The sequence below is a fragment of the Puntigrus tetrazona genome, chromosome 15 (assembly GCF_018831695.1).
Source record: "Puntigrus tetrazona isolate hp1 chromosome 15, ASM1883169v1, whole genome shotgun sequence".
Taxonomy (NCBI): domain Eukaryota; kingdom Metazoa; phylum Chordata; class Actinopteri; order Cypriniformes; family Cyprinidae; genus Puntigrus; species Puntigrus tetrazona.
Window position 1 is genome coordinate 11,093,500 of NC_056713.1, and position 22,338 is coordinate 11,115,837.

Genomic DNA, 22,338 nt, shown 5'->3' on the forward strand with positions numbered 1-22,338 from the left:
ATATAACTATCATTCAGCCCAAATTGTATCATCCGTGCAGGTTAATCCACTGAAGAAAATTATTGGTCTTCATAATCTTTCATCAAAATCTAAGATCGTTTGGATACTTACGAATAGAAAATAGATGTTTATTAAGAACACATGACTGAGCATTTTAAGAAATGTAAAGCTAGTTCTTATAGTTTTCTTAAAAACCCTGCTTCCTCTTCCATTTATTCTCTGGTTCTAAGCCAAACAAGATAACAAGACTAATCAAGAACAACCAATTACAATAAGACTAATTAAACAAAGCAATAAACCAGTGACGAGACCGAAAAACTAAAATGAAGAGGAGGCAGAAACTAAAAAGAACAGAAGTTTTAGCATTTCAGATAAACATGTGAAACACAACCCAAACCTCTTTAGTATTCATATTATATTTATGAGCAACTTTAAAAAAAAAAAAAAAACAGCTTGCCTAAATGACAACCTGTAAACTCAGTGCTAACAAGCTAGCATGCTAATATGCGGTTATACTTCAAAACAGTGTGGCAGTGAGCCATTCAACTGCTAACTTTCGGTTTCTTAGCGTATTTACTGCAAGTGCAAACACATTTCATTTTTGTTTATACACACATGGGAAAAGAATTATTACTGTCTGTGGTAATCAACTGCATGCCACAGATGTGGTATTCCTTGCAATTATCCTAATTCTCCTCCATGTTTATGTGTGTATATAAACCTGTCTAATAAAGACGGCAAGGATACTACTGTCAAACCTTCCCACAGAGAATATTATCCTTCCCACATGAGGCTGTCACTGAAATTGCCAATAGACTTTTAATTAGACGTGTGGGTAGGCAGGAACACTGTCGTGACACTCGGACCGCTGTGAGATTTGTGGGTGCTCTGCTGAAAGATCCAGCACGAGTGCTGCTCTTCGCACAAACAAACCCATGACTAGCTGTGAAATATCTTCTAATCTTAATGTGTGGACTGTGCTGAGAGCTTCCTGGATGTTTCCTTAATGTGCAGTAAATGACACTGCATCTAAGGGGATTATTGACAGTAGCGCAGCTTTGCTTATTAAAATGAAATCGCAAAAGGCATCACTTGAAAGCGTCTAAAAATATCCCTGAGCGTTGCTCGCTGCTCGTGTTATTGAAGCAGGTTTTAACTAGAGTGCCTCTCCAGAGGCTTCATGAGAATATTGCTTTTTGTAAAAACAATATTGCTAGTTTACTAAACAAAACAGCCCATGGCCAAGGCAATTTTGGCTCGGCACAGTTCATATGCATCTCCATCTGACTCGTTGGTACTCAGACGAGAGCAGACGATCCTCCACTCCAACCAAAGCTCTAAAGTCAAGGTAGGACAGATGATATTGTTATATATATATATATATATATATATATATATATCATTAGTGATCAGATACTCAATTTTGTGTTTATGTACTGGAATGACTTAAAATGATTTAATCAGTTCAATAAAGCAGACCCTTGTTGCAAAGTGGATTCAAAAAGTATAATGCGATTAAAATCGAATAAATAAAAACTAAAATAAATAAAAATACACTCACACACAAAATATAATATATATTAAAACATTTCCTAATTTTTTTTCGTGATGATGCAAACTAATTTTGAAAAATTTATTTGAAATGAATAGGAAATGAAGAAGGAAATTAAATTAGTCTTATTATGATGATAAATTTCACACCAAAATATTGCAAAATAAGTCTGATGTCTAGGTCTGTTAAAAATGTAACGTCCGAGTGAAAAGAAAAAAAAGAAATTAATTTTAAAAGGGGTCTTCAATATGATAATCTTATGATAATTATCTTACAACCAAGATCTTTATAAAATCATGGCTATTCATCACTATTATTTAATTGTTTTTAAAGATTAAAAATTATGTAAATGATCAGAAAAAAGATGTCAATGTTAAGCAAAGGATATTTTATCCGTAGATAACAATAGTTTGCATTGCCTTCAATACTGTAGCAAAATAAAAGCCAATTCTTTTGAAAATAGCATTGCTATTTTAATCATAATATTTTACAACAGCATAAACTGGTCTCTTTGCATGAAATGAAATTGCTTTCATACGTTAGGAGAAAATATTACATTGAAATTATATAGATATTTGAGACGTTGCTTCATTTTTCACCAGCAAATCATCACTAATATATTGTTGCTATTTAATATATATCAACCAGCTCTTATCGGGTTATGTAGGAGTATGGACAAGAAGCTCAACGATGTTTCCTGGTGCTCAGTGATCACAAGCATCTTCTAAACTCTGTTTCTCAGAGTAGGCTGTGTGTTAGCGTGCTGCTCTGTATTCACAGCCATGCTCCACTGCCATAAATCTGACTGCAGTGAAAGCCACAAAGCCAGTGACAGGCAGCTTGCTCATGTTTGCTGTCATACTGTACACGGCCCATGGATAATAAACTGAACCGCTTCATCATTCTGTACTAACGTGGAGGCCATATGGGGAGAGACTGTGGTACCAGTACAAGGTGCTGACTCAAGAGCGAACAACCATTATTCTGTTTGCATGCGCATTAAACTCACACACTTATCAAACAGATCCTCTCATATCCATCATGAAGGAGACAAGATAGACAGATCTTTTCCAGGTGACATTTGATCCATGGCTTAAATGGTCCAGTGTGTTGTTGAATTTTGCCATAATTTACTCACCTAATGTTCAAAATGTTGCACACAACAGAAGATATTTTGAAGAATGCTGTTATGAGATTAATAATATATATATATATATATATATATATATATATATATATATATATATATATATATATATATATAATATATAAATATATTATGAGTCATGGCTGATGTGATATAGAAAGTCGTAATCATGAAGTCCATTATAAAAATATATATTAAAACAAAATTAAGTAGGAATCATAACAGGAGTCAAAATTGAGATGTAGTTTTAACTTTATCAAATTTCAACATTTATATCAAAAGTATGAGATGTTTGTAATGTTTAAGTCGAACGTATAATCTACCAAGTTGCATTTATGTCATATATCATGATTACTATATGACTAAAGTTTTATGTCCTGACTTCAACTTGTCAAAATGATTATTTTTATGTCATGGAACAGCGTCAAAAATTGAGACAAAATGTCGGAATTATTGCAGTATGCTTTTAACAAGTTGTCTTTTATGTCCTAAAGAGTTTATCATCATTTCTTCTTTTATGTTGTGGTAATGACATAACTATGTCACAACTAAAAGGCATCTTTTTAAATAGACCTTGATCCACAGAATGAAAATCGAAAATATAGAATTACTGTGAATGCTGATAGCATAGCTCAGATCTTTTGATTTCTTACTTTGGCATTTTGCAAAAAAAACTGAGCACTGTGGGAGAAATAACCAGGTTTTTTTGTTCTCCTTGCATTCTCGTTACAGTCTAGGTGAAATATTAAAGAGATCCTTTCCTATTGGCCACCAGCTAGACCATCCAGGCACAGATTAGCCAGACCAGCACAGAAACGAATGCAAGCTGATCTTTTGAGCAAGAGTGTAAATCATCAGTTACAAGAAAGATATATAAGATCCTCATGTGAACTACAGGTTAATAAATAAACAAGGCACTCTGAAGGTGAGTGAGTGTGTACAAGACATGAGCTGTAACTGTAAACCTGCAGTATATCACCTCCATCGCTCCGAGCAGGGCTGTAAACGGCTTCTGGAAGGCTCCATTAGGAGCTGAGTGACAGGAAGTGATCTATGCAGATGGAGGCGGACTGAGCGTATTGACTGGGCGGCAGATGTGCTTAGAGTGACGAGACGGAAAGACCAGACTTTGACAACACTGATGTGTCCATACACGGATTCACTGAAAGAGACTAATTAACCAGGGAGCACCGAGGGCTTTGCATCTTTGCACCTAGTATCGGCGGGACACGATGACCACAGTAGCGAAGAAAGGACAAACACTGACAGTGAAGGACGCTTGCTAGCTTCTCCTGACTGTTAGTACCGGATTTTTTTTTTGCTTTTTGTGTACAGATGCTCTTGTTTGTTGTGCGTGTATCTCTTTGCTGGAGAAGGAAAATCAATGGATGTGTGTTCCAATCCGTGGATGCTCACCTTGCACCAGAAGGCGAGTGGTGTGTAGCGCCTCTCCTGGTCACTGTGGGCTCGGGCAGCTGTAGGCCCCCGGTCCTCCCGCGTGATGGCCTGCACCGTCAGACTGCCGTCACTCACCTGTACAAACAGTATATGTGTTAAACGTGGTTAAGCGAAATGGGCAACGTGGTTAAAAATCTGTGTGATAACTAACTGATTTAGAACGTCGCTAATCTGCATCGAGTTCTTTACACCCCATTTTCACCCCATGAGGGCATAAGGAGAGATGTTTTTATATATCACGGTGGAGACTTAAACCTGAATACACAGACTCACGGGGTCTCATGTCACGGTGGGGACTTAAATTGAGGTGAAATGCATTGCTGAAACATGTTACAAAGACTTAATGGTGGAGTTGTACCGTTAAACAGTTTTTCACCATTTTCGTGATCAGGATTTATTGGGCGGCTCTAAATCGGAGTTCTGTGACGCAATGCAGCCACTGAGCACTGCGTCTCCCGCAAAACTGTAAGAGCTGGGATGAACTTGAAGCAGCACTGACTGCACAGATCGATCGCTGTGTGACATCGGTACAGTGAGAGCTATCGAGAGCAGATGCTCATTATGCTATGAATCGCTCTCGTTGTACTTTGATGTCAAACACTGATCATCCGCGCAGTTTAACACACACATAATAACTAGAGCGCATTACTGTCATTAACATTGCGTACTACAGCCTACAGTTTGCTATCTATGTAGTTGCTATAATTTACAAAAACAACTGAGCTTGGTTTACTTATTTAAATCAAGCTGCTTGAGGAAGCTTAGCTGAGTGGGCGTGGTTTCTGCATAGCGACGGACACGCCCACTGCGTATTTTTTCAAGATTTTGATACCTAATTTTATTTACTTTGCATTTTTTTAGCATTTAAATTTGGCTGTGTGGTTAATAACACATTTTCTGTGGTGCAACAAACTCAGAACACACTTTAAATATTGACTTCCCACAGACTTTTTTTTTTTTAAGCGCCATTTCTAAAATCCATCCCGACTGAGCTTGAAAGTCCAGCTGCATCTTTCAAACAGCACATGTATGACGTGAAATTCTGCACAGGTCCCTGACAGGACATTTTGGAAGAGGAGCGGGTCCAGTCTTATTCCCTGCACGTCGAGAGCTTTAGCCAGAGGAGACTGGCCTTATTGTTCCTCCCACACAATATCCCAAGGTGTGTCAAGTCCCGCCGGACGTGACACATCCTCCCGGCCTGTTCCATCACCATCCTGTCACTGACAGACACATCGCACTGATGACCCAGACGAGAGCAGGTAATAAACTCTCTCAAACACTGTGTGTGTGCGGGCGCTTTATTTAAACACTTTACCGCTGTGGAGGAGGGCAGGGTGAGAAACAAGCTCTCCGCTTCGAGACCAGACTTCTGTGCTTTTTGCTCTTTAGCGTGTGTATTCCTTCACGCATTCCTCTATTTCTCTGACTTCTAGCCATGGAAGCAGGGAAAATAATGGAGGACCACCGGCCTTCACACCACTGTTCTCAAAGGTGAGGTCACGACACACTTCTTTTGAGTAAATGTCTGACTGGGACCGTGGCTGCTTAGCAGTGGGAACAGCTTTTAGGAGCCGGCGCTGAGTGCTTGCTCCCTACAGAAGAAATGATTAAATATAGATTTGATACAATCTAATTGCAGCCGAATCAAGATTAATCACAGCGCATGGGGCAATTTAGCAAACGTGATGTGGAATTTCTAGCCTTCTGCCAGCATTTATTCACTGACATAAAAATCGAATGGGATTGTTTCTGTCAGGATTCAATGTACAAGCGGCACCCATAAAGTATCTTCTGCACACTTAAGGTGGACACACCAAATATTAAAGTGGATAAAAACTGTACGATTAACTTCATCTGATATTTGTTGCTAACCAAATGCATGTTTCATGAACATTATGACATGAAATCATGGTAGTAGATAATAGTAAAAAGAGAAGGTCATTATAAGGTCAGATCTGTCAGGTGTACTAAATATTTTGACCATCACTGCAAATGCAAAGGCATTCTATTTAACAAACCAACAACAACAAAAAAACCTTAATAAACCTTATCAAATTAAATATAAATGTAGCATTGTTATATATAATATATGACTTTTAATACTAATTAACAATAATTAAAATTACAATTTAATTGAAACAATAATCTGAATTTATTGAATTTATAAAAATTCAAATCACAATTACATTAACATTTAATCATTAAATTAATAAATATTTTTGTAAGGTTTTATTTCAAAGCTTTGCTACAATAATAAATGCAACTGGGCTCGATGTTTTATTATATGTTAAGACATGCAAATTAATAATCATCTTAATATCATACCAATTCAATTTTTTTAAATTTGAATTAATGTAACAATTAAAACCCTCTAAAGCAAAATACTAATTATCATGAATTTAGTTATATTTATTCTAAGTTATATTCTATCTGTCTATCTATCTATATATATATATATATATATATATATATATATATATATATATATATATATATATATATATATATATAATTTCTTTATTCTTATTTAAGATATATATTTGAATAATATATTTATTTTTATGAACATTTTAATTACATAATTTCACAAATAATCAATTTTTATAATTAGAGAACAATTTATAATGTTTAATGAAATTTGTAATGTAATTGAAAAGTTTCTACTATATTTTCAAATAAACGTTTTATTATTTTATTACATCCTGCAAGCACACGCTAAGGACATGCACATACTTTTATGTGGGAGTTCACTGGCTCTGCAGCATCTCACGCCTCAGCCGTCAAACAGCTTGCAAGACATCACAAGCGTGACCTTTAGGGAATACGCTGCAGTGCCGTGGAGTGAAGGAGGAGAAGAGCAGCCATGGGGCTGGAGAATAACCTTGCTAAGAGCGGTCACGAAGGAAAACAGCAGCCAGCCATCACTTCCTGTTCATCAATCGCCGGTGAGCGACAGTGGCAGGCAGAATACAGCAAATGGCACTCAAGCGCGTCTACGCGTAAATGCTAACTGCTGACCAAAAAGCACGCTGGGAAAAGCGGGGACAGGACGCAATGCGGCTAACAAAGGCGGTGCAGGTGGCTAGTCTAAAACGCATGAAAGTGAACATTCAGATGTAAGACAGAAGCGGCTACACTATCTCTCTTGTCTTTTTATTTGTCTGTTTCCTCAGGATCGCTCCTCTGATGTGCTGAGAGGCAATGCCTACTGGAGCCAGACTGACTGCCTGTTCTGTCAAATCCTGCGCCGCCTCCTCCTCGCAGCCCGCATGCAGTGGAAGGTGGAAACACGCTTGTCAGTTTTTCTCCGTTCCCACTGCAGGCGTGTGCTCTTCAACTGTCAGACCCCGACGCGGGCCCGACTGACAGAGCCTTTTCACAAATAGCTAGTGATGATTCATGCTTCCGTTTCAAAAGAAAAATGAAACAGTGCAATTAAGCTGCGGATCAAATTCACGGCTAGACTAAATTCATGCTGGCTATATTTGGAAACTAAAGTACATTGTCAATTTCTACTTTATTAAAAGGAACAGTTCACCCAAAATGAAAATTCTGTCATGATTTACTCAACCTCGAGTAGTTCCAAATCTGCATGACTTTCTTTGTTCTGTCGAACATAAAGGAAGATATTTTGAAGAAAGTTTGTGTTTTGGGTCACCATTGACTTCCATTGGGAAAAAATACTATGGTGACCCAAGTTAATGGTGACCCAAGCCTGGTTTGGAACTACTTTGAGGGTGAGTACATTTTCATTTTTGGTAATCTGTTCCTTTAAGGCAGCAGCTAACCAAAACGGAAGTGTTTTCTGCTTATAATTTAATTCAGTTAATATATATTGAATTAAGTTTCATTTCATCTAATTTTATTTTTGTTTAAAGCCCTTTTTAATTAAGTTTCTTATGCTCACCAAGGTGTGTACAGTAATATAGTGAAATATTATTACAGAAATATTTATCTCACAACTCACAATTCTAAGGGGAAAAGTCCGAGAAATTACGAGATTTAAAAAAAAATTCTAACAAATCTGAATTTCTTCAATTTTTTCCAGTTTACACTTCACAATTAATTCCACCATGCATGAAATAAAAATTAATCCTGGGTTTATATCTTGCAATTCTCAGAACTGTGAGAGAAAAGTCCAAATTGTTCTATAAAAAGTTGCAGTTACTCTCTTAAAATTAGCAGTTAATTGTTGTGGAAAATGTCACGGTTTTTTAATGATTCGGTGAAACAGAAAATTATTTTAACATTAATGTCATTTTTAAAAAAATCTAATGTCTAGTGTCTTCTCAAGCGAATTGTTTTAATGATATTGATATTTTTAAGACGGAGAATTCAAGCCAGTTACCGTGTATTTCTTGTTGCTGGTCAACTGATCCCCTTCTCTCAGCCAGGTGACCACTGGCTTGGGGTTTCCGAGGCAGTGCAGGTCAGAGTAATGCTGCCACCTCCTCGCCTCCACATGCTGCGGTGGCGTGTCCGTGAACGTGGGGCGCTGGGGGAGAAACAAAGACACGACAAGTTGAGTCCAGACTCTTTCATATTTAATAATCTCAAGTCTCTACGATGTAATTCAGGCCTTCTTTTTAATGAAAGCCTATGGTGTACGATACTGTACATCTGATTACACTGGATATGCAGAACTTTGTGAACGATGACAATCAATCCATTTCAGCACAATTCACACATGCATGTACCCAACTATCGAGTGCTAACACAAGTCTCATTGCGCACTTTCAGCGATGAAACTTCCTCCTCATGTGGGTCACCGTTAGCCTACAGCAGTTTTGCTTTCAACAGCGCAAACACCTGGTGAAAAACAAACAAAGCAAGCAATTAATGCCTCTGAACATCTGTCCATCTGTGCCTACCATGAGCTTTTTCATCCACACTACAATCTGTTGCAGGCTAAACACAAGGGAGAAGAATTTATAGCCCAAAACATCTTGCTGATATCAGCATCAAACAGCTAAAAATATAAATTCTCTAAGGATGGGTCACAATGGTTGACTAACTCCAACCACCAACTAGTCTGCTGTTGAGGTTGACTAGTTTATTCGTTTTTTTTCATGCATCTCTTTTAGTTTTGATATTTTAGCGGTGGTGCTAATTAATGCGCTGACAGCATGTCAAGCAGTTTTCACAGTAAAATCCTTTTCAGTTTTCACTGAAAGCAAAACCAGTAAAAACTTTTGCGTTTTAAAGGGATAGTTCATCCATAAATTATAATTACTCACTTAATTACTCAATTATAATTACTATATATGACTTTGTTCTTTAAGACATATATAATAAGACTTATATCAAATGTCCTGGTTCTTTCAAGCCTTATAATAGCAGTGAATGGGGTCAAACTTATGAAACCCTGTAAAGTACATCTATCCATTATAAAAAGTACTCCACATGGCGAGGAATATGAGAATATGGTAGTCCAAGCTTTGTTTATAGTAAAAGAAAACCATTCTCCTCTTGGCTTAAATCACGAGTCCTAACATGTTTCTTAACAAATCCTTGTTCATTTTTGGGTGAACTATCCCTTTAAACCACCTCTGCTATCGTCATATATGTCATATCTCATTGTTATTTGAGTTATAAATAATGCAAATTGTATTGACACTATGTTGTTTTGCATATCCCTGATATTGACCTAATTTTTCTTAAATTCTTTCTTTCCACCATTTCCATCTCAGTTTTTCATTTGAAGGTACTTTAAGGGACAAACAAACTCCATCACACATCTGCCCTACAGTACTTTCTGGACTCGGCTCTCACTATGTGTTTTTGGGAAATCTTGGGCTCACACTGCGAATGACAAACAGAAAACATATTTCAGAAGGCACTTGTCTGAAGGTCTTTCCACATGAACAGATGGTCTGGACAGAGCTCAGTGACTAGACGCTCAAAACCTCAACTTTTCTCTGTGCTTCACAGCAGACTTTAACTTCTGGCAAGCAAACAACATCCGCTCTCAAATACTGATTGATGTCTAATTAATAATACCTAAATAAAATGTTTCAGGAAGACAGATTTTAAATGCTGAGCTATGGAGTGTTCACAAACTAATTTTGCTTTTGGAAGTGAACTCAGCCAAAAATCTTCAATGAACCTGTGAAACTCTGGAACGCAGATCTAGGAAACTAGGAAATGTAGATGCACAGTTTCTCATTGCTGTTGACCTCCATAGAGGGAACGTCTCATGACTAAAAGTGTTTAGATGCACTGTAAAAAATGACTGGTTTTAACAGTAAAAAACTGTTTAACACTTAAACGAGTCTCACCATGGTGGTGTTTAGTGTTTGTGTGAATGACACTGTGCAACTTTTATATGTGTTATTATTTAAAAAGCTGCTTGTGATTTGACTTTCTCATCACCAACTGCATTTCGTGGTTCCGAAGGTTACAAAACAGATTTCATTACTTCAATAGGTTTGTATAATAACATTATATCAGTTAATACAATTACAGTATTTAACTGTAAATTTAAGTTAAGTTAGTAAAACCTACCATATGCTGCTACCATATTTTTACGTGTAGAATTTCCGGAAATCACAGCTGCCATTTTTACTGTAAACTTGATAGATTTTTTACTGGCAAAATTTTTGAAAAATAATTTATCCTAATGATATTCATGTGGTTTTGAGCCATTCTTTTTTCTGTTGATTCACACATAAATTAAGTAACTATAATAACAGTTCTTTAAATATAACTCAAAATATTTTATTTTTGTTCCATGAAAAGACATGAGTGAGTAAATGATGAAAGAACTATTTTGAACTTAATTATTTCTTGCTCAAGGGGACAATGATGCTATCTGATCCATTGTGGGTTCAAACCAGCAACCTTTAGGTTACTAACTCAGATCTTTAACCACTAGGCTTCACTATTGTGGTTTGGATTGGTACTTAGTGTCAGAAGCTAATGATCTGTGGCCACTATGGGGGTGGGCAGGATGCTCTGAGAGAGATGAGTGTGATGGCCGCACTGATGAAGGAGTTCTGTGTGATGACCTGAACGCTCCACAGTGCCACTACTGTTCCTCAGAGCGGGTACGCCTGCCCGGCTGACACCTGCTGGGAACACGCGGGCAGCCGGCCACCCTCTCACCCGTCCTGGCAGGAAGAACAGCCACTGCCCACATAGGATCCATATACACAAGTGGATGCTAATATCGCTGCCACAGGAAACCAGTGCTGCAGACTTTCTGCCCTTTGTGAGGCTGAGACAGCACCTGCCCCAACAAAGACGCTTTTTGGACAAGTGGGGCAGTCTGAATACCAATGAACACCAGTGTTTCTTACAAAACTTTTAAGATAAGCTTACACAGTGTGACTGGGTGTTCATATCTGTGATGCAAACTAGAATCTGTCCATTGAATAGTGAGTACTGAGCATATCATTCTGTGATGTCTCTTTCCAAAAATTGAAATAATGTGGTGGTCTCACGGTGCAAAATGATGTAGCTTAAAATGAAATTAGGCGCTAATGCAAAACAAAAATTAGATTAAGCCAAAAACATTGTGGTGCAAAACGAAATTATATTACATTAAAAACGAGAAAAAATGAATACAGAAAAAAACTTGACTGTGCAAAACAAAATTTGATTGTACAAAGCAACATTGTGCAAAACAAAACAATATATTGCAAAATAAAACTATATTCTGCCAAACAAAAGTAGAACGTGCCAAACAAAACTCAACCGTAAAAACTAAAGTTGACTGCACAAAATTTACTTTGCACAAAACTAAGCTTGAAATCGAAACTACTTTGTAGTAAATAAAACTGTTTGCACAAAATAAAAACTAAGCTGCCAAACTCGTAGCCATATTTTGTAAAATAAAACTAGATTGAGCCAAAAAAAAAAAAAAAAAACTACTGTGCAAAAACAAAGCTAAATACTGCAAAAAAAAACAAAACAAGAGGAGATCCTGTACAAAGAAAATAAAGCTGATGTTAAACAAAACTGGGTGCAATAGAGCAAACATTATGGAAAAACAAAACTGGATTGCACAAAACAATTACTACATTGTGTGAAACAAAATTTTATTGTGCAAAAAATATGAAATTTATAAATCAAAACTGAATTGGATTTTTAATATGTGTGAACTGAAACTATACACTTTACATACAGAAGATTACGAAGTTTTAAAAGCTATCATCCACATTATGGATGTTATTGTTCAGAAAATGCAAACCAGCACCAATTTGGCAAAAAAATGCATATCATAAAAGAAAAGCAGGCTAAAGGTTTATGAATATAAAAATGATTTTAGAGTTCATTTTGATCTCCAACAGCAAGACTTTTAGGTATCCACATAATAAATGCACGTAAAGCATTTCATCACAAACTGACCAAGTCAGCTAATGGACTGCTCCTAGAGGATCATCTTTAAAGGCATGACAATGCGTTATGCTTATTAAAAGTCATAAATTGCTTGCATCCCATAAAAAACTAATGCCAAAATCTACTGGGAGGAGCAGCATTCTACTCTCTCTTTTTCATTTCAGTCAAAGACTACCATGGCTGCAGGTCACTCACTCGTCCGCAATCAAAGCAATGTAGTGAATTTCAAACAGGCATTATGTCGTTTAGATTCAAAGCTGCATTGCTAGCAAATCCGACCATGAGCCATTTAGCCAAAAGGCTATTATACGCGCTTTATCGTAAAACGTCCTGACGACATATAAAAACCACACCATCTACACGCCGCAATCACTGATATTGACATTTTGGAAAGCACCTAAGGCCAGGAGTGTGTGTGTGTGTGTGTGTGTGTGTGTGTGTGTGAGGGGACGTGACTGAGCGAACCGCCGAACTGGCCGTGAATGCAAACGAGGGAGGACATGAATGGCCGCTGCGGCAGTAAAGAGGAAATAGGAAGCCATGAAATAAACCTCACAGATGTTTGCACAAGCGCCACCTGCCACAGCTGCACAGGTGACATTTCTCCGGCTGAAAAAGACGAAGCAGACACTGAACTCATTCACCCCGGGCCAAAACGCACACATACACAAACACGCACCCCGCATTGCAATAATACACCTTTTCACTTGCGCCTCTCGCATTGGCTCAAGCTCTCCCGCCGCTGTTCAAATGGAGAAGCGGCTACTGTGCACTTTCCAAATAAGTCACAGTGATTTCTGTAAGCAAACGGCTGTGGACTTTCAACATGGACGCGAGGTGCAGCAGACTGTTACCTTGCCTGTGCTCATTGTTTGAAGTTGGGAATATGCATGAGTCTCACCTCACAGGCATATGTTAAATATACAAATAGCCTGTGCTTACGGAGAGCTGACAGAGCTGTGCGCAATTATACCGCTTCTGTGGATGACACTCAACGTCTGACAGCAGCCAAATAAATATCAGGTGCCGCTTCATTTCACAATGAATAATCCGCTGAACGCCGACATGCTAATGACCAAACTATGCAGCAAACATCGTACTCATTGTCAGATATCTGATTTGCACTAAAATGACAAATAGATGAAAGCGGCTAGCACTGCTCTCTTTTACTGCTCTCAAATTAAAAACAGGTTAGGGGTGCAAAAGAGTGCCGGGGTTTGTGGAAGGAAAAACTAACTAAAAAATAGTACATGAAGCAAGACGAAAAGAAAACAAAATGAAAGAACTAATTGACCAAATTTGACACCAGTACACTGTACACTGCAAAAACAAACGATATATCAAAAACTGAACAAAACTACAATTTCTGACAGACTCTGACCTCTAAGACATCCCTTTATAGCTAATCATGTTACCTGATGTCAGTTAACAGTTAAGTAAATAAGTTGCTAGATGTTCTCCCAGCTGAATCTTAAAGAATTTCTTGCTTTTAAGCCCTTTTGCCCCTCTGCCAACTTCTTTTAAAACCCTCAAATTCCTGCAAACTAAAAAGGTAAAAGTTTCACATTACAAGTATCTAAAAAATATAATAACTTTTTTTACTTCTGCTTGAGCAGCTTTTGAGAGACGTATTCGTGTCTCTCTTCCAAATATACCTCTTTCTTGGTACAGCGCTCAGTCCCTCCTGTGCAATTTCAGCCAGGACTGACAACAATCATTGACTTCACACTTTATCACTTCCTCTCTGCTGCTGTTCACTGAATGGACACATATCTCACTTGGGGATGTGGATTCAATAAATGAACACTATAAAGGACCGACAGAGAAGCTTCACCAACGTACTCACCACGGCGTGCACGCTTAATGATTTCACCAACACGAGAAGACGCTGTGGTTCCTTAATGACGCCCATAATTATCTTTAATTCCTCTGCCACTGCAGCTCATACACACAGGCGACGTGACAGTGAGAATCAGTATGCAATGCAGCCAAATACAAAAGACTCCAGTATTGGAATTAATCTGCTGCGCCAGCACTTGATTTAAGCCTACAGCGGCGCTAAGATACTATTAATATGCGACCAAGGGCCTTTTGGATATTGACCCCAGGCAATGATTACTGAGCTGTGAATCATGATAGTTTACATATTGTCTTAATGGATCGTATTAAATTCATCATCTAATAAAATGCAAACACTCACCGTGAGGAGATAATATATTTCAGCGGTGCTGAACCATGCCCATAAATAATAAATCAGGCAAAATGTGATGTTCAAACGGAATGAGAGGGAGGAACATGACATGACCAAAGCCTTGAGCTACCCCTAAATTTGCCTCTGTAGTTTGGCACCGCATGGAAGACATCTCCATTAGTGTAATGGAAATGATGAGATCTCTGCTGCCTGGTGAAATATTACTTCTGTTTATTAGACATAAGGGCATGCAGATCTCAGAGCGGAGCCAATGGGTTCCTTTTGAATGCTGGCCCATACCCAACGGCTCATAGTATGGAGTGTAGGCTTCATGAAATCACTTGGACAAGCACAAAACAGGAAGTTTTGGCAGGGCTTATCAGACGATAGCCCTTCGCGGCTCTCAACAAACAGTGTTTGTTACAGTATGTCACAGCTATGAACTCGAACTTGCTACTTCCTAGTCAGTTTCAAAAGGGATCGGAGTGAATTTGACTGAATGCTACATGCTACTTCTGTGATTTATTCATTTTTCTAGAAATGTGTCAACGTTTAGGAGTTAACTAACATATAGATTACCTTAAAGGTTACAGACACGGGTTAAATAATTAACCAGAAATCAAATCATTGCCTATTACTGCCCGGTTTACAACGAGAGAACAAAATACTGGCTCTAACAAGAGAGACTGAGGGAAACAATGGCAGCAAACCTAGACCACAAGGGACTACATTGCTCATTTCTGTAGCAAGAGCATGAAGGCTGTTTTTGCTGGGTCTACCACACATATTAGTCCACAGCAGCAGCCAGTCATGAGCGGTAAGAGACAGTCACATCCTCCTCCACTCTCACAGCTCTGATTTACTGCTGATATTAGAAATGAATATGAAATCAAGCCACGATTAGTCCTACTCCACCCCCAAAAGCAGACATCCATTAAAAACGAGAGGAGGGGAAAAGAGTGCACTGAAAGAGAGAGAGAGAAATAAGGAGAAATGCATTTCGGTCCATCCTGCAGTCTGTGCAGAGTCTCATGAGAAACTGAGTAAGCTACATGCATTCACATATGCAGATTTAAGCAAAGCCTTTACACAAACCACTGCAATGATTAAAACAGCTTGAGATAGATAGATAGATAGATAGATAGATAGATAGATAGATAGATAGATAGATAGATAGATAGATAGACAGACAGACAGACAGACAGATAGATAGATAGATAGATAGATAGATAGATAGATAGATAGATAGATAGATAGACAGACAGACAGACAGACAGACAGACAGACAGACAGACAGATAGATAGATAGATAGACAGACAGACAGACAGACAGACAGACAGACAGACAGACAGACAGATAGATAGATAGATAGATAGATAGATAGACAGACAGATAGATAGGATAGATAGATAGATAGATAGATAGATAGATCTCTGTACCGCTGACTGTGAGATGAACCCAGCTGCCGCTGTGGAAGGTGTCGCCATTGTTGCTCCAGCATGAGGACCCTGCATTCATACACTCCAGCCCTGGTCTTCTGAGCGCACCTGGTCAATCTGCAGAGACGCTTTGCCATGCAGACTGGCTCTACCTAAGAAGCAAAGAAAAGAGAAGAGTTGAGTGAGACTGCTGCAATGGGACACATATTTCATATCTCATTTAGAATGATCTTCATCTCATTAACATTAGAAAGAGAGTATAAACAAATTATGTGTGTGTATATATATATATGTGTGTGTGTGTGTGTATATATATGTGTATATAAATATAAATAAATATAAAATAGATTTATATAAAATTAAAATAATAACAATACAGTACAATGTAATATAATCAAATATTAGGGCCAATATGCAATATATAGTTCTGTGTCTATTATATATCTAGTACTGAAATAACAGATTGCACAACTGTAGAAACGCTTTGTAAGTAATACCCAAAGACTTTAATTTAAAAAAAGGGAATAAATAAAGCAGCATCAACAAAAGATCTCATTTATTAAACCATGAGGAGAATTTCATTTTAAATTGTACATAAAACCGTTCTTGCATACACTTTCAATCTGAAGTGACAATTTAAGTAAAAATGGTTGTAAGATTTTCATTCTTGTGTTATGCGTGAAAAGGCTCATTATGGCGTGTCACACATTGTGCTAATGTGAAGAATGTTGCATCCAAAAACTGACATGACAGACAGCGGCACCGGTTAATGTAACAAATGCATTGACGTTAACAAACAAGCTGGATGAATTTCAGGCTTGTCTTGATCTCCCTTGTTTAAAACGATTCTTACTTCGCTGTCACTGCATACTGCGCTCTGCTGAAACAGGAAATTTATGTTTTTAATTAGCTGTCTATGTAATATTGGTCGGTGGAGATTATTATTAGTTGTTATCTCTATGAAATACAGCCCAGTATTGCCATTATGATCATAGTTAATCACTCCAGCATACATAGAGGGAAAAAACTCACGAGTGTTATATGCTATGTAGCTTAAAGTCTATGGAGGTCAAAATATAAAAATATATAATAATAATATAATAATATTTATGCATTAATTTATTCCACATTTGTGTATTTCTTTATGTATTCATATTTATTTCATATAGAAACTTCAATCATTTTTTAGGTTTCACTAATGACAGTTTTGCAAAATGCTTAAACGATACACAGAAAACCAGCATGAGGAGCAATGTATAACATTACTAGCAAAGCAATCTTCCCCCTTGATTTCAGCCCTCTACACTATCGAATGAAATGTGTGCTGTACTTGAAATAGAAAAGAACAAAGTATCACAGCTCACATCTGAGTGTTACACGTTCTGTACTAAGAGGCTTAGCAACACTGACAATACAAAATAGTCACAGAAAGTGAGAGATATTTGAGCAGTCAAGCATCTCTCTGTCTGAACTAAGCCATTCCACAGCTGGCGCTATCAAAATACAGTATCTCATTTGCCTATTTGAGGACTTTAGCTGGGATTTAATGTTTTCGAACGCTCACTGCGAGCTGCCTCAGACTCCGGCTGGCCTTCATACTTCATGCTGCTGTGTAGTGAGCACTAGATATCATGGCCCTGGGATCACAGCTGCACCTGAGAGAGAGGAAACGGCAGGTTTCCAGAGCAGAAAATCAATACGTGCACGGGCAGAGGAGGCTGCGGTCTTGCAGTAAAAATAAAGGCCTTCAAAATCACAGCTATTTTCGTGCGGGGTGATAAAGTACTGATGGGATTGGGCATCGCATCAAAGTTAGGAGCATCTTCACACTGAATGTTACAGCAAATAAAAGGTGTTCTCAAAGCCACTGCTAACAGAACTGCATCATCTTGCTCACTACAGGCTTAAATGCCGTTCAGTGCAAGTGTATTTGAACACTTTTAACACGTTCTGTGCCAGTGTAGGGGCTTTCTGTTAACCGGGTAACTAATCAGTAGTCGCATTTTAGTGATTTTAACCACCTCTTGCTTTTTATTTGTATTTTATATTTGTATTAATGTATCTCTTTATTAACACTAAAACACTACCGCGGACTAAAAAAACATAGAATGCCTTGGTAACACTAGAAGAGTGCTAAACACAGATCAGTACTCGGCGTGGAAACAGAACTTGAACCTGTTATTTGTGTGTGTGTATGTGTGATTGAATGCAGGTGAGCCTGTGTCGTCAGTGCAGTGGATGATGGGAATTGAAGTCCGGTGAAATACAGTGGTGTGGGGCAAGAGTCAATGTGGTGAGGGAGTGATATCTGGTGGTGAGTGAACGGAAGTCCATGGACTGAGTTTCTTCATGAGTTTCTTGAGATTTATGCTAAATAGAAACAAAGATATCTACATGACTGTGAGCAAAAGTAAATGAGACATAAAATGAACAAAAGAAAAAGACAAAATACATTCAGGTGATATAATATAAAGATATATCAGTTAAACATGTCTCAATAAAATGTATAAAATGTGTATTTACATAACGCTTGCCAAGTTTAATGACTACTTTACTCTAATGTGTTCGCTCCTTGTAGAAAAATGATGGGGCATATAAAACAGACCAAATGGACCACTTGTACCAAAAATTAATTTGATAATTGTTTTGCTAAATAGGAGTTATTTAGCTTTTTTTTACACAACATATATAAAATCATTACAATAAAAACATTTTTAGAAGCAATACAGAATTTGCATTTTATTTGCTTTGCCTACAACATTTCTGTGACCATTACATTTTACATCACCTCTTCTGTAACATATCAACATTTTTTCCTTTTCATGTATATGGTTTAACCAGAAATTACATTTAGATTTTTTTCACAACTTTTAAAATGTTAAAACTCCGTAAATATAAATACTACACTAGAGATCAACATCCTAAAAATGCATGTACATTTGTTAAAATACGCTCAAATGAGCATCAGAAAATATGTAACACTCAAAATAACTGATTCAGATAAATCAGTTTGGCAGCTCATTACCCTTTTTCACGCCAAAATTCACCCCACTTTTATTGTGTTAACATTTTATGAATCATGTTTTGCATTTTGATCAAATAAATGCTAATCCCAAACTCTTATATAGTGACGAATATACAGAAGCTTCAACCCAGCAGATTTTTGTGGAGGGTTCACCTCAGAAGATCACGTTTTATTCAGAGCACTCTACTTTCTGAGCGCACAGGGCCGTTCATTAAGCAAACTCGTTAGGCGCTTAATTACAAAAATCCTCCTGCAGGCTTCTTGCCAGCAATGACTGGGGATGGATTTGTGCATTAGCGCTTTAGGGCCCGTAAACAGGCCCGCCCTGAATGAACACAATCTGCCTCTAGCTAAGAATCACTTTGGGAGAGCCTGTGTAAATCAAGCATCTAAACTGCTGCAATGATTGCCGTGATAGATTGTCCGTCTGCAAGACAATGAGGACTCTAATACGCTAAATTGGTGGAGGAATCAGACCTCGAGCTCTGGCAGTGGCCAACAGGGGAGAGAGTTTGGGAATTTCTGCGGCAGAAAATTGCATTGTGAGTTACAGTAATAGCCTTTTGGAGTTCAATGGTAATTGCGTCTGTGGGTCCAGCCAAACTGTGAGACGAAAGCCTCAGTGGGTGTAAAGGAACGACCGACGAAATGAGCTGCCATTGAGACGCTATAGTACCACAGGAGACGATGATATACAGTCACACCGATGGAAGCCTGGAACTGAACATTAGATCTCATATCTAAATTTAAAATGCAATGAGGCCACAACCAAATAGTGCAATGATAGTTAATTCGCTCTCCCTTCCTCTCCCTTTACTAAAATCAATTATTTATTTTATGGTTGAAGAGGATTTATGAGAAATTGCGACATAAATATGGGAAGCACAAGTCTTTGCCGGCCTTCTTTTGAGCTTCGACCTCTCATTCAGTGAGGGAACGGTTCAATTAAAACGCCACATCCGATAAGCTATCGCAGTACAGCTCTGTTGTTGCAAAACCTAGAGGAGCCACCTAACTAGATAACATTTGAAGGCATCATAAATTGCATACCTTCGACATAAAAGCTGTTGATAAGACAAATAACACATTTTATATACTATAAAGTAATTTCAGTTTATGACATACTGTACACTTAATGACTGGCTTAATATTTGCACTTGTTGTATTTTAATGTTGTTGTTTTTCTTATGTTGGAGTATATATATATATTGTTAGCTTGCTAAGTTGAGTCTCCTGTGTGCACTAATGTAAGAGGAGTTTTATGTCTCTATCTGTAAACAGCGTTCCAAATCATTAAACTAATCTCGATTCCAAATCAGTGGTCAGAATGTATCCTTTAGGAATATAGCTGCCTATGTAGACCACAGACGGTACGCTGCAGTTAAACAGGTTTTGCAACAAAGCTCTCTCCCATTACAGAAAGCAACAGAAGTTTCCAATTTAATAAGGTGTGACATAGCAGTTATGATCAAATAATCTCAATCACAGAGATGGATGTACTCCACGCGAGCCCTAACGCCCGTGTCGCGGGGAAGTGCGCTTTGAGAAGTGCTGACAATAGGTGATTTTTCACCCAGACAGCACAGCAGCAGATCTGGTGTAATTAAGGTTCTATAATGCACCTTTGAAAGAGAATGAGTGCCATGCTAGCAGGCAGCCATTACTAAAGCTTTACACAATCCATGTCAAGGGCTGCTCACACTCTTTTTCTCCGGGTCGGACAAAGGGCTCAGCTGTGTTAAGTAGTAAACATAGAAAACCGTGCTTTCTGCTCAGGCTCATACAAAATGAGCACATTAGATCAAGTGCAACACTTCTGAATTCAAAAGGAAGACTGATGGTGTGACTGGAACTTTTAATGGTTTCAGTTTTACAGTTAACAGCTTTCTCTAAATCTGTCACGAGCAGGTAAATTTAATCAAACCCAACCTTAAAGCCTGGGCTCAGTACACCACATACTACTCCTGCTGCACAGCCCACTGTGTATTTCCCCATTCTGGTTGGGCCGGTTTATGTATGGTCTTTAGTGATTTTGATGCTGGTGCACTGTGACGCACTTTTAAGAATTATTGGCTTCACAAGGTACCCAAAATTTGGAAAATCTATCATTTAAAATCTAGTTTGAGTTGAGTAAATTGTTATTTGCATTGAAAAAGCTGAAGTTGCGCTACTGATGTCACATGGACTGTTTTACCAATGCATTTACTAACGTTACGTTTCTGGACCTGGGAACATTTCAGTTGTGTTGCTGTCTATGGAGGTCAGAATAGCTCTTTTTTCATCAAAAAATCTTAATTTGTGTTACGAAGATGAACAAAGGTCCTGCGGGTTTGAAACGACATTGAAGGTGAGTAATTAATGACAGACTTACAAGGGTGAACTAACCCTTTAACTTTTCATTCAGGTTGAATCTGCAAAAATACCAGTTTCAAATGAAAGTAACTATGAAGTAGGAAAGTGGTCTCAGTCTGTTAATTTTGTGCATTATTTATATACTGATATAGTATTATAAAAAGCATTAATGTTAGTTAAGGTTTTATTGAATAATTTGTACAGTATGCTTCTGCAAAGCATAAAAAATAAATAAGGTAATTGAGACTTTTGGTTTTAGTACTAAACTTTTCTGATTTTCATTTCAGGGTTCAGGGTTTTACTATTCACACTAGGATTAGGAAGTTATTAAATTATAAGGAATTTTTTATTCTGGAATGAACTAATCCTTTACATTAACAATATTTATATTTATATTAGCGCTGGGCAATGATTGATTAGCGATTAATCACATACAAAAATAAATAATGTAACAGTATTATTACTGTGTATATTTATTATGTAGTATGAAAAATGTACAGTATATATTTAAGAAATATGTACATGTATTATGTATTTAAATTCACATATAATTTATATGATCTATAAAATATTTAATATACAAACATATTTTCTTAAAGATATACATGTATTTGGGTGTATTTATATATATGATAAATATACACACAGCACTGCACATATATTCACACAAATCTTTTGATTTTCACATGTGGTCATCGTGATTAATCATTGCCGGAAACAATTTATCATCTTTATGTTAAAGCTAGCAGAAAAATACAAAAGGTGAAAAAAATTACATTGCTTCTTCATTGCCTTGCTCTGACTCATCAGAAGCACAGTATGCACTCAAT

General features: G+C 37.5%; 1 protein-coding gene and 1 long non-coding RNA gene across 2 annotated transcripts in view; one reads left to right on the top strand and one right to left on the bottom strand.

Moving 5' to 3' along the window:
- The window catches only part of igsf9ba (immunoglobulin superfamily, member 9Ba), a 37,954-nt gene extending 20,219 nt beyond the window's left edge, over positions 1 to 17,735 (bottom strand). Inside the window, 7 exon segments of the mRNA XM_043258498.1 lie at positions 4,116 to 4,154; positions 4,157 to 4,232; positions 8,509 to 8,655; positions 9,032 to 9,068; positions 9,913 to 9,962; positions 16,213 to 16,283; positions 17,696 to 17,735. Of these exon segments, the coding sequence (XP_043114433.1) occupies positions 4,116 to 4,154; positions 4,157 to 4,232; positions 8,509 to 8,655; positions 9,032 to 9,068; positions 9,913 to 9,962; positions 16,213 to 16,283; positions 17,696 to 17,735 (460 nt within the window).
- LOC122359117 lies at positions 5,355 to 6,928 on the top strand. Its single transcript, XR_006252685.1, has 3 exons — positions 5,355 to 5,419; positions 5,594 to 5,651; positions 6,870 to 6,928. It is a non-coding gene; the product is annotated as an uncharacterized LOC122359117 (long non-coding RNA).
- Positions 17,736 to 22,338: the final 4,603 nt, after the last annotated feature.